This window comes from Mastomys coucha, unplaced genomic scaffold (genome assembly GCF_008632895.1).
Source record: "Mastomys coucha isolate ucsf_1 unplaced genomic scaffold, UCSF_Mcou_1 pScaffold15, whole genome shotgun sequence".
Classification (NCBI taxonomy): Eukaryota; Metazoa; Chordata; class Mammalia; order Rodentia; family Muridae; genus Mastomys; species Mastomys coucha.
In genome coordinates, this window is record NW_022196897.1 from 2,129,656 (window position 1) to 2,142,763 (window position 13,108).

The 13,108-nt window shown below is 40.1% G+C and overlaps 1 protein-coding gene across 1 annotated transcript in view; it reads left to right on the forward strand.

Moving 5' to 3' along the window:
* The first annotated feature begins 1,303 nt into the window (after positions 1-1,303).
* Positions 1,304-13,108, forward strand: part of Stam (signal transducing adaptor molecule) — a 55,085-nt gene continuing 43,280 nt past the window's right edge. Inside the window, exon 1 of the mRNA XM_031369055.1 lies at positions 1,304-1,601. Within this exon, the coding sequence (XP_031224915.1) occupies positions 1,562-1,601 (40 nt within the window). The 5' untranslated portion in view covers positions 1,304-1,561. The remainder of the gene's footprint in view (positions 1,602-13,108) is intronic.

Genomic DNA, 13,108 nt, shown 5'->3' on the forward strand with positions numbered 1-13,108 from the left:
CCTACTGATTTATTTCATCTTCAATGGTTTGTCATTTCCGATTCTTATAAATGAAGAAACAGACAGAGGAGTTTGTCCAATCTCTTTAATGTGGGACATTTTAGCGGTTTTATATTGTAAACAACGCTGCCATTAATATCTAGATTCATACTTTTAAAGACTGTCTTTATGTAAAATTTAAAAATCAGAATTACTGGAACCAAAGGCACATTTCCAAAAGCTCGCTATACACTTCTCATGTTTCTCTTAAGAATGCTATGTTAATTTATACACCATCAAGCAACTTTGTTTCCCACCCCTTGGATTCTTTTATTTTTAAATGACTGAAAACATTAACAGATGCTTTAGTTTGCTCCTATCCCTTCAAAATTCGATTGTAACTGTTTGGTAAGCAAGATGTTTGTATTGTTATACAAATCTTGTTGACACGTATCTCTTATAAGCTTCATTTGTAAGTGTCCCTATTTGGGCACATTTTTCATAGTCTCACTGCATGGGCAAGACCGGCTTGCTAACTTTATGCAATATTCCCAAGAGATGACTGAGAGAGCAACGTGTGTGTGTGTGTGTGTGGGGGGGTGCGTTTCACACACGTACAAATTAGATCACCAAGTCAACATTTTAAGTTGCCAAGAGTTCTTATCAATGTCGGCTCCCAATTTCTCGGTTTGTTTATTTATTTATTTATTATTTATTATTTCTGCTGCTGAGCGTGTGTGCTATCTCAGGCTGCGAAGGTCTAATCTTCCGAGTCACTCCAGGGACTCAGTGACTGCGCGTTTAGTCAGTCGGAGCCGATACCCAGAAAGCTTCCCTCTGATCTCAGGCTGGGGAAAGAGCCAGCGTTACCTCAGCCTCTCCAGAGGCTGCGCGCCTCAACACTCCCCTCCCCGGGATTCCAGCCAGTTCCACCAGCTCACATGACTCAATCCCAGCAACTTCCTTGACCCTCGACTAGCGCGCTCAGCATTTTACTGGGATAACCAGTAAAAGGCCTGTCTGGTCTACTAGAGGGATTACAACATCACAACAACCCATCGAATAGACTCAAGTAGTCAAAAACTAAGGCTTTGGCTGGACCCACACTGAACCCTCTCGCTTTCCCAGTCTCTGATTCACTCCAGAGGCTCTTAGTCGGCCTCGGTGTGCCTGAAGGACCCCGTCCACCCGAGACGCCCTGGGAATGGAAAAGCCGAGAACATAGCCGCTAACCCCACGGGCACGCGGGAGCTCAGCAGAGGAAGCGTCAGAGGCGGCTGCTCTCGTGGGCCTCGGCGGAGGCAGCGGGTTCTGGGAAGACCCGGAGCAGGCAGCGTTTAGGCGGCGCTCAAGTCGCCTACATTCCCGACACGCCCCGCGCGGGGGCCTGATCAGCTTCTCCACTGTTGCCGCCGCCGCCGCCTCTGTTGCTGGGGGTGGGTGAGAGGAGGGGCTGAGAAGGACCCTGCACTGGCCGTCTCCCTCGCTGTTTTTGTACCTGAGGGGCTTCCTTTCTCCGTCACACCTAGAGTGCCGCGGTGTCGAGGGGCAGTCCCCGGGGACACCTCGGCACGCAGCGGACATGCCTCTCTTTGCCACCAACCCCTTCGATCAGGATGTTGGTAAGTGTTTTCACCGACCCCCGGGGGTTCCCCCGAGTCTGCGAGCCCCCGCAGCCCGTCCACCCCCTGCGTTCGTTCATTCTGGATTCCCAAGGCCGAGCCCCACGGTCTTCTCTCCCAGGGCCCCTTCGTTCAGAGTTGGGAGAGGGATGAGCGCTTGGCGCATCCTCTTTGAAAGAAATGGGACTTAGAACCTCTCTAAAGGGCCTTGGTAAGGGACTTGGGGAGGGGGAGCTTTGAAGGAATCGCTTAAGGGATTTGGGGTAAAGGGTGCCTTGGGAGGAACAGACGACGAAGCCATCTGCCGCTGGGGCTTGGCTTCTGGGAGCAGAGCGAAGGGCTGAGACGTTTGGCTTGAGCAAATTGATTTTAAGCTCCATCGCCAAAGTATTTGCGTGGCCCAATGGAAAGCATCAGGAACTGGCAAAATGTTTTAGGTAGGGTTCCTTAAGGGTTTTTTTAATAGCCCTTATAACGGTCCCTGGAGGAGACAGGACTGGTTATGTACGGGTAGGTTGAAATGTTGGGAAAGATGAAGATGGATCACTTGGCAACAACTGAAACGCCATTGAAGACATGAGCCTTTGGGATGCCTTTTTCAGACTGGGCCTCTGCCTTCGGAGAAGCGTGAAAGGCTTGATTCTAGGATGGGGTCTGAAAAGCTAAATCTTTGTTGTTGTCTGAATCATTGGTATTAGGTAACAATTTAGCAGGCTATCTATTTTTCTGGCCTGATTTGAATTTCTTGAAAGAATTTTGGGATATTTTGAATGCACTATATTGAACTACACTGGCACCATAGTGTAGAATGAAAGCGAACCAATACCATCCAGTTCCACAGGCTAAATTTAACCATAACTATAATAAAAGAATGTAAGGATAACTTGTGAGAGTTACTTTATGAATTTTGTTTATTAGAGGTGAATTTTGCCAACTAGAAATCCTATTACTGCAACTTCCTGCCTGGTTCATAGTGATTTAATTGAATGTTGTGAATCTGAGCTGTGGATGGAACTTTAGAAATCATCAATAGTGCTAAATAAGTAATGAATTGGGAAATTGTGTTTAGTAAGTGCTTAGCACCAGTACTTACTGAACACAGTAAGTACTTGTTCATTGACAAGACGCAACCATGAAGACCATCTCATTGTGGCCCTTTGGCAGTTTTACAGTTTGTTACATCAGTCTTTAGGACAAATGCTTATAATAAAACAATATTTGCTGCTTCTGTTCCCAGCACCTGTAGTGATCCTATATAATCTTGCTTTCTGCTAATCAATCACACTTACATTCTCCTGGCTTGTTTGTTTTTGTGGTGTCAGGAATGGAACCTAGGACCTAATATGTGTTCTTTCTGATTTTTTTTTTTTGAACCCACATTTGCAGTGGATTCAGATGGATTTATTTGTTTGTTTGTTTGTTTTCGAGACAGGGTTTCTCTGTGTGACCCCGGCTATCCTGGAACTCCGAAATCCTACTGCCTCTGCCTCCCAAGTGCTGGGATTAAAGGCGTGCTCCACCACTGCCAGACTCCAGATGGATTTCTTAATGTTAAACCTGTTCTTACTACCTACATGCCCAGTCCAAACACAGGCACCTTCTTGCCTTTATCCCTTTGTTTCTGTTATTTCATGTCTTTCTAAGTATATGTCCTCAGGCTTTAAGGTCAAGTTAGAGTCTGACTTGCTGTACCTGAATTATTTGCTGATTCCTGCAACCTGGAGTTTATAAGTAGCAGTGTTACTGACAGTTTGGAATAGATAAAATCCTTAAAGAGGTTATGCTCTGTACAGTGAAGGGTGTTAACTTTGTACTTGCTCTTCACTCAGTAGATGCCAGTAACCTCTCACAGCCAGTCATGACTTTAGAAGATGATTTACTGTCTCGGGGCTGTTTAAATACGGTGGTTTCCCCTGCCCCGTCTCCTACAAGTCTCAGCTTTTTTGTCTTTACTAAATAAAACATTGCATATCAATGTGTTCTTTACGTCGCTCCTTTTTTGATGCCTGCGACATATTTGAATAAATGCTTGTTGATTTGAAAATATGTTAAACCTGTTAGACAAGTTTTTTTAAATTCAGTTTGAATTATAAAGATAATCTGTACATCAAGCCCCTACTGATTCGCATTTGCTGATTCCCACAGTCAGTGCCCCATCCAGGTTTTATTGGTGTCTCAAATGTTTCTTCTGTGCTTTCTCCATAGATTTGTAGGTCACCAGCCCTTTTCTGGTTTTCTGCTTAGCTTTTTAGTGTCCCCTTTTTTTCAGTGTCCAAATGTTGACCAGTAGTAAAACCTCTTCTCCATTGACACTCTGTTCTCTTAGAATCTTATGAGACTTTGTGTTTAGTAGAATTTGGAGTGATTTGCTTAAATTCAGGTTTCAGGCTTGCTGCTTATTAGCAATGTGGCTTTAAGGTAGTTGGGTTAGATATTCTGTACCTTTATTTCTTTGTCTTTAAATATGGAGTATAAGAATTATAATGTTTCCTTGAAAATATTTGCAAAAGCAGAAAACAAACAAAAAAATTTACAGTGTTTCTTAGCTTACAGAGTTGGTATGGGAATTGAATCAGTATTTTAAAAGCACTTAGAAAAAATTTATGTTTGTGAAGTAAGATTTGAAACATTAGTCTCCTAAACACTTTGCTTATTCCAATTACTCACAAGTTTAAATAGTCTCTGTAAGTATTGGAGTTTAGAAATCTATCTACCGAATATTTCCACTGCATTTGATAGGAGTCTAGAAACAACCATGCCAAAAATCACTTATTCCCTTCCCACTTCTCATTCTGTCATCTTAGCCCATCTCAGGATTGAGTCATTAATGTTTCCTGTTAGTCAGTTCTGATGTCTAAGAGTCATGTTGGTTCTTTTATACTTCCCACCCATTCCTTTTTTTTTTTTTTAAGATTTATTTATTATATGAGTACACTGTAGCTATGTTCAGACACACCAGAGGAGGGCATCAGATTCCATTACAGATGGTTGTGAGCCACCATGTGGTTGCTGGGAATTGAACTCAGGACCTCTGGAAGAGCAGGCAGTGTTCTTAACCACTGAGCCACCTCTCCAGCCCCTCTCTCACCATTCTGTCAGTAACATCTTTTGGCTCTACCTAACTTTTATCCAGACTCTTGTTAGCTCAGTTCCTCAGCCCTCTCAGAGACTGGCAGGGGCTTTGTGATAGGATTTTTTTATTACTCTTTTGCCCCTCTAATAAGGTTTCACGTATAAAAGCCATTAATCTTTAAAAAAATACAGGATAAGGTCACCTACTTGTTCAAAAATCTCTGGTAATTTTCTATATATAATATCTAAAAATGTATGTGATTGTGATCTTTGGAGTCTCTGTTATGTCAAGCTTCTTGGATTTGATCTTTCCAAGCATTTTTGCCTCTGTAGCATCATAGGCCATTTTCTTTGCTTATGTTAATGTTTCCTTAGGTATTTTAAGGTCTTGATGTCTATCACATCATTTGGGCACTCTGTTCAAAATTCACTTGCTAAGAGAGGCTTTCCTAGTTAACTGTCTCTTAAAGCAATTATCAGTTGTTTTCTACTCACGACTGCTTACTCACTTCTCGATAGTATCTAGTACTGACATCAAGTTCATAAGTTGATGGTTTTGTGTGGCATAAACTTCATAAAGAACGTTTCAGTCTTGTCTCTGGTACCTTAGGGGCAATTCCTAAGACGTGTAAAACCCATAATTTATCTAGTAATGACTTACTGACAATTTTCAGTTTGGTGTTCGGTTACTACTTAAAAATCAGTCTGTTAGAAACCTGAATTTACCTTTCCACGATGTTCTTTTCATTATTTGGTTATTTTATAATGTTCCGTTTATCTTGACTTTTGGTTTTTGAGACAGGGTTTCACTGTTTAACCTGGCTGTCCCGGAACTCAGCTCTGTAGACTAGGCTGGCCTTGAACTCCGAGAATTCAACCTGCCTCTGTCTTCTAAGTGCTAGGATTAAAAGCTTGTTCTATCACCTGGCAAAACATGAGGTTTTGTATGTGTCATTTGTCTTGGCTTTTGGTTTTTGAGACAGGATTTTACTGTGCAACCTTGGCTGTACTAGAACTAGCTCTATAGACCAGGCTGGCCTTGAACTCAGAGAACTGCCTACCTCTGCCTTCTTAACTTTTAAAATATAAAAAGTGTGGGTCTCCCCTGCTCTTTTCAGTGCTGGAGATCTAACTCAGGGCCTGGCATTGGCTAGGGAACCCACACCCTGCAGTCCCTGGTCTTGTTTTCTTGAGATGGGGTCTCACTGTGTATCCAAGGTTAGCCAGAACTTGAGATGTTCCTGCCTTTGCCTCCTAAGTGCTGCCTTTGCCTGCTAAATGACAGTTGTGCAAAAACAAGCCTAGTGCCAAAAAGAAATGTCTTTGAACCATTCCTTTGTCTCTGATAAATTCTGCTAAATATTAATATTTAGAATAAATAGTAAGTTAGCAGCCAGGTGTGGTGGCCTACACCTTTAATCCCAGGTCTCCCAGGTAGAGGCAGAGGCAGGTAGGTGGTCCTCTACTGGTTGGAGGACAGCCTGGTCTACTTAATAAGTTCCAGGTCAGCCAGAAGTATTATATATAGCAAGACCTTGCCTAAAACCAAACAAACTAATTGATTAATTAATTAATTTTTAAAATGTATGTATTCCTAGTCAAACTGTCTGACCAGTCCATGTCATGAATCCTGTTAATCCACTAAATGTACTTTGTACTTACTTTGCTTAGTCCATTAGCATCATAAACCAGTCAGATTAGTTTTTCCTCGAAAGCAGTGGTTCTCAACCTTCCTAATGCTGCAACCCTTTAATAAAATTCTTTGTATTGTAGTGACCACCCACAACCATAAAATTATTTTCAGTGCTACTTCATAACTATAGTTTTGCTACTGTTATGAATCATAATATAAATATTTTTTGGAGATAGAAGTTTGCCAGGAGTTCAAGACCCACAGGTTGAGAACCACTGTCCTAAATTCTTGATTTTGGTCTTCAATTGCCCCTATAGCTTTTACTATCAGTCAGTGGGAAAATTTTGTATTAAATAGGATCACACCTCTTTGAATTCATTTTTTAGTGTTGTAAGTAGTTATAAAAATATCTCAGGTTGGTATCAGTATTATTTGTCAAAACACTTGATATTCTAATTCTTGTATGGAATATGTTTCATATACCTCAACTTCAGCATGTTCAAACCTATATTGAAAATTTTTTTTTATTAACATTCCCCTCCCCCCCTTTTTTTTGACTACGCATCAGTTATTTGTTATATAGGCCTGTGTGACGTCTTGACTTCCATGGTTGTAATTGTCTACATTCCTCGCAACGAATATGTACTGTTGACTGTGTAATAGACAAACTGGCTGTGTCACTTCAGGATACTATGCTTTATCTTAATTGCTTTGAATCCATCCTTCTATTTCTGCAATTCTTTGTAAATACCTTTTAAATTAGTATAGAAGCTTCTAATTGTTTTCTTCTTTCTCTAGTGATGTTTGGTTGTGTTTTAGGAATGTAAATGTAATCCTTTTGATTAAAATACTTTTAATTGACCCTACAATCTAATATGAACTCATGATGAATTGTAACAATTCAAATTTTATGGTTCCCCTGTGCCTTCATGTGAATCCTTGACAGCCCCAAAAGCTTTTCGTATAAAGCAGGCTGTTGCTTGAAGCAATCCTGCCTCTGCATCTAAATATTGGGATTATAGGTGTGGTGCTCTGGGTATCTGACCTGGCTTCTTTTTAATTCTGCAGCCTTATCTTCCTTCCTTCCTTCCTCCCTCCCTCCCTCCCTCCTTCCCACCCTTTCTCCCTTTCTTCCTTTCTGTTTATTTATGTAATGTGTATTGGTGTTTTCCCTGTTGCCTGTATGTAGTATGTGTGAGGGTTTTGGATCCTCTGAAACTCAATGGAGTTACAGACATTTGTGAGCAGCCATGTGGATGCTGGGAATTGAACCTGGGTCCTTTGGAAGATCACACAGTGCACTTAACTACTGAACCATCTCTCCAGCTCTCTATCTCTTTCTTAAACATTTATACTCCTGATTGTTTTTATGCAACTGTGTTGGTCACTAGCTTGGTTCTTTGTCTTTGAATGTTGAGGATTGAGTCCAGTAACTGATACATAGTACATACGTTAGTTAGCACTGAGTCTCAAGCCCCCATTGCCCAGTTTAAACAACATCTTGAAGCTGACAATTGACAATCCTTTTTCTACAGAATGATGGTTATGGGTGGTTATTCTGTCCCATTTCTTTGCTTTCTCAAATGTTCAACAGTCAAATTTTAGAAAATCAGAAATACCTGCTGTCTTAATTAGGGTTTCTATTGTTGTGAACAGACACCATAACTCTTGTAACTCTTATAAGGCAACTCTTATAACTCTTATAAGGCAACTCTTATAAGGACAGCATTTAATTGGGCCTGACTTACAGGTTCTGAGGTTCAGTCCATTATCAACAAGACAGGAAGCATGGCAACATCTAGGCAGACATGGTGCTGGAGAAGGAGCTGAGAGTTTCACATCTTGATCTTTGGGCAGCAGAAGGAGGCTGTGCCACACTGACCATAGATGAGCATATGAGATCTCAAAGCTGGCTCCCATAGTGATACACTTTTCCCAACAAGGTCACACCTTCTAATAGTGCCATTCCCCGGGCCAAGCAGATTTAAACCACCATACCTGCTTATCAGAAAAAAGTTGTCTAATCTGTAAAGATTTAAGATTAATTTGAAGCATTAATGTGTGATTCTACTGAGTACCTTTTAAAAAGTCCTTACTCTCCTCTTTATGACTGTTGTCTTAGTGTTCTGTTCCTGTGAAGGGACACCATAGCCATAGCAACTCCTACAAAGAAAAACGTTTAATTGGGGATGGTTTACAGTTCAAAGGTTTAGTCCATTATTGTCATAGTAGAAAGCATGGCAGTATGGAGGCAGGCTTGGTACTGGAGAGTAGCTGAGGGTTCTATATTTGGATTAGTGGGCAGCAGGAAGAGAGAATGACACTGGGCCTAGTTTGAGCATACGTGACCTCAAAACCTACCCCCAGTGACTTACTTCCATCCAACAAGACCACACTTTGTAATAGTGCCACTTCCAATAAACCTATAGGGGCCATTTTCATTCAAACCACCACAACTGCAGAGATAATCTAAAGATAAAATAATCCCAGTTGTGGTAGCATGTGCCTTTAATCACAGCACTCAGAACAAGTAGTGGCAGAGGGATCTCTGTGAATTCAGGGCCATTCTGGTCTACAGAGCTGAGCTCCAGGACAGCCAAGGCTGTTACACAGAGAAACCCTGTCTCAGAAAAAAGTCATAAGTTTTGAATTCTTTAGAAGCAGAATGGGTGTGTGTGTGTATGTGTGTGTGTGTGTGTGTGTTTATGTATGTATGTGTTTTGTGTCCCCCACCCCATTCCCTGGTTTTAGCTTAGAAATGAATAGTTTTTGGTTCATTTGGTCTGTATAGAACCATGTTGAGTTGCTGTTGGTAATTTATATTCTTCTGACTTAGAAAATAATTTGATTATTTTCAAGAGCTGAGAAGAATTATGCCACTATTTGGTTGATCTTGACAAAGCATCATAAATGATATGATTAGTTCAGAACTTTAAAATATATTATTGGGGTGTGTTTTTTTGTTTGTTTTTTTGTTTGTTTGTTTTTGAGACAAGATTTCTCAGTGTAGCCCTGGAAGCCCTGGAACTTGCTCTGTAGACCAAGATGGCCTCGAATTTTGAGATCTACCTAATTCTGCCTTCCAAATGGTGGCATTAAAGACTTGTACCACATGCCTGCTCCATGCATTGCATGCATTTCTGATTTACATGAGCAAATGTGAGTCAGATGCTGATCCTCTCTGTATGCATGTGGAGAAGAGAATTCATTGTCTTAGGCATGTTTGCTAAGGATTATGCCATAGATTCTGATTGATGGGTTTCATTTATTCTTTTCCTCCCTCCCTCCTTTCTTTCCATCAACTTAACACAAACCTAGAGGTACCTGAGGAGGAAGGAACCTCCCCTGAGAAAATCCTCTCTTTCCAGATTGCCTGTTAGCAAGTGTGTAGGGCATTATCTTCTTGGCTAGTGAGGGGTGTGACCCCTGGATAGGTGGTTCTGGAGTGTATAGGAAAGCAACTGAGCAAGCCATGAAGAACAAAGCCAGTAAGTAGCATTTCTCCATGATCTCTACTTTAGTTCCTACCTCCAGGTCATGTTGTATCTTTGCTCTATGTACTATGACCTGGGATGACCTGGGCTATGTAAGCCAAGTAAACCTTTTTCTTTTCAAGTTTCTTTTGGTCCATCCTAAGACGCCATACATTCCTGGAAATGTCATTTTAGGAAACAAAGTAGTAACAAGCAATGTATAGTTGATCAAAAGTAGGTCTATTAGTTCCAGTTAGCATGAAACTTTTAAATAGGCGTCATTTTGATTCATTTATATGTATTCACATAGGCATTTTTTTTTTTTTTTAAAGAGCCTGCTTGGCTACTAGTCCAAGATGAATTAATTATTAAAATGTACTGCTAAATCAAAGTAACAACTGGTTTCCAAAGATGAAGTAAATGTTAAATGAGAGATACCTGTACAGACTGACTCAAATCTTTTTGGGATTGAAAGCAGCTGATGACTGGCCCTACAGGGCTTTAGATACTGAAGTTTATTTTATGTGTGGGGCTCTCTTAGCATTTGTTCCACAGTTAGGCAGAGAACATGGGTTTTGAAACACCAGATAGAATTAATTATTTTGAAGAAACCTAGAGTGTATTTTAGATGCCTGAATAATTGTGGGTATCTTTGAAGCAGTTCTTCCTCATTCAGGACAAAACTGAAAAAGCATTTTGTATTTGCATTCTAAGCAAGCCACTTAGGTATGGCAGTTCTGTCAGTTTTTTGTTTGTTTGTTTTCTTCTTTTCGCTCTTATAAGCTGCTTTTATATTGGTAGAGAAGAGTTCTTTTTCTCACAGCCCCAGTCTGATTGTATTGTTTGCTGGTTCAAGGCTCTTGGCCTTCTGATGGTCCTAGAATCAATACAAATGCCTTTTCTAATGGGTTACATAGTAATGCAGTAGTTGTGTCTTATTATTTGAACTTTTTACAAAGTAATCTGTACAACACACAGCCTGGATTCATCATTATCCTTTTCTGTTTTTAATACTTTGTTTATCCCTTAAGTAGAAAGAAAAGAGATGTTTCCATTTCTTTTAAGTTTCTAAATGGTCCAACATCCTTTTTGATTTTTTTTCTTTCTTCCTCACCACCCTTTTCTTTTAAATTGTGTTGATCATCATTTTGTAACACTTTTCCTATTATATATTAGGTCTCTGTCTGTTAATTCCTTTGTTATTGTAGTTGTAAGCTGCTTCAGATGTGACCTGGAATGGGCTAGAACTCCCATTTATTTTCTTTGAATATATACTTAGATCTCTTAATTTTCTCTAAAATCAACTTAGCAATGTGGAGAAGGGATAGGTGACCCTATTTCTAAGATAACATCATAATCTGTATCCTTGTATCAAAATAGAGTGAGCTGGGCATGGTGGTGCTTACTGGCCTTCCGGTAGTTAGGGTGGATGAAGCAGGAAGATTATACATTTGGGCCTAGTCTGCACTTGAGTGAATCTAAGGGTTGCTTAAAATGAAGTCAAGGTAGGTTAACAAGAGATAAACATAATAAACCGATGTGATAATAGTTTTTCTTGACATGGTAGCCATGTTACTGAAGTCTCAGACATCTGGGCTGTTCTGTTCACTTTTATGCTAAAATTTGACATTTGCATAGCTATGTAGAAAAGTGATTGGACTGAAAGACTATGAGCTAATGGTAATGTAGTGAGTTTGAGAAACCTATCAAGACCTACCTGTTGAGATGATTCTCCTCTCAGCTGTAGCAGTTCCTCTGAGTGTGAGGCAGGACACCTCTGGGATGATGGTCTTAATTGTTTACGGCCAGCTCCTAGACAGAAAGGCAGAGGAAGATTAGAGTAATCCAAGTATTTATAGCTGACTGTGGAAAGAATGGCTTTTAGTTTCTATAATACAGCCTTGGAAAGAAGAAATCTAGTTTTTTGGCTTTGATCATGGCAGAATGAAGGATAGGAGAGACTGAGGTACAGGAAAAAATAAAAAATTGCATATGAGGCCTTTGCTTTGAGGTGTCATTTTCTGAGCCTAAGTGAGATCAAAAATGTTTTGAAAATTGTGTATTCTTACATATTAATGAATAGCTTGCTTTTGTTATTTTCCATATTAAAAGATTCTGCAGCAGTATTGTAGTTTGAGTATGCCCCTCAGGTTCATGAGCTGGAAACTTACTGCCCACTCTGGCAATGTTGAGTCTTCATGTTGATGGGCCTTCAAAAGGTGGAACTTAGAGGGAAGTAATTGAGTTATTATTGGAAGAGATGAATGTAGTTCTTACAGAACCTGAATTAGTTCCTGCAAAACTGGCTACTTGTTTATATTTTAAAATGAGCCAGTCCTCTAAAATTCCATGGCTCCCTGTTTCATGAAATTATGTGACTAGTATGTTAAAACCGACTGTGAAGTCTCCCAGTCTCAGGTATTTGTTACAACCCCACACTGGTGATAGAGACAGTGAGGCAGAGGCACTGTGTGTACCTGTGGGTTGACACCTTTCTTGCAAGGTGTTTTATCTAGATGTCCAGGGCTAGAAACTAACTTGATGAGCAATGCTATGACCCTGACAGCTCTGGTATGGATCATTTTGTAAACTGCAAAGAATTTTCTGTTGTTAAAGTTGCCAACACCTCCTTTACCTGTTGAGCAGGGAATGTTCTTGAATTAGCTTGGCACTGAGGAGTAGGAAGCCAGGACTCTCATTGTTAACCTAATTAAGACCAAGTACTAAAAATAAGAATCTTAGTATTATTGGTTGATCTGTGTCGGGCTAAAAAATGAAATCTGTTGAAGATCATGGTGGTTTTTATTACATTATCTTATCACAGTGTTCTAGTCAGGACTAGTTACTTTGTGAATGTATGCAGATTTGACCTTTGAACATAGCTTCTATTTAACCTTTCATTTTCCCTCTCTTTTCTTTCTCCCACTTGTGTTTTCCTTACTTTCAGGTTAGAACACCCTCTCAGTTGATAATCCTTGGCTAACTGCCCCTGGTTAATACTTGAAAAAAAAAAATCAAACACACCCTGGAAATACTGATAATTTAGTTAGATCTTGACCTTGAACTTTATCTTAGTAAATTTTTCTGGTGGTCAGTTTACTATGAAGTCTCTTCCTTAACCCTCCGCATTTTGTTTTAGTTTTTCTTGTATTTATTTATTTTTAATTGTTTATTTATTTTATGTATATGAGTACACTGTGGATGTCTTCAGACACACCAGAAGAGTGCACCATATCCCATTACAGATGGTTGTAAGCCATCATGTGGTTGCTGGGAATTGAACTCAGGACCTCTAAGTGCTCTTAACCGCCGAGCCCTCCCTCTCTTGC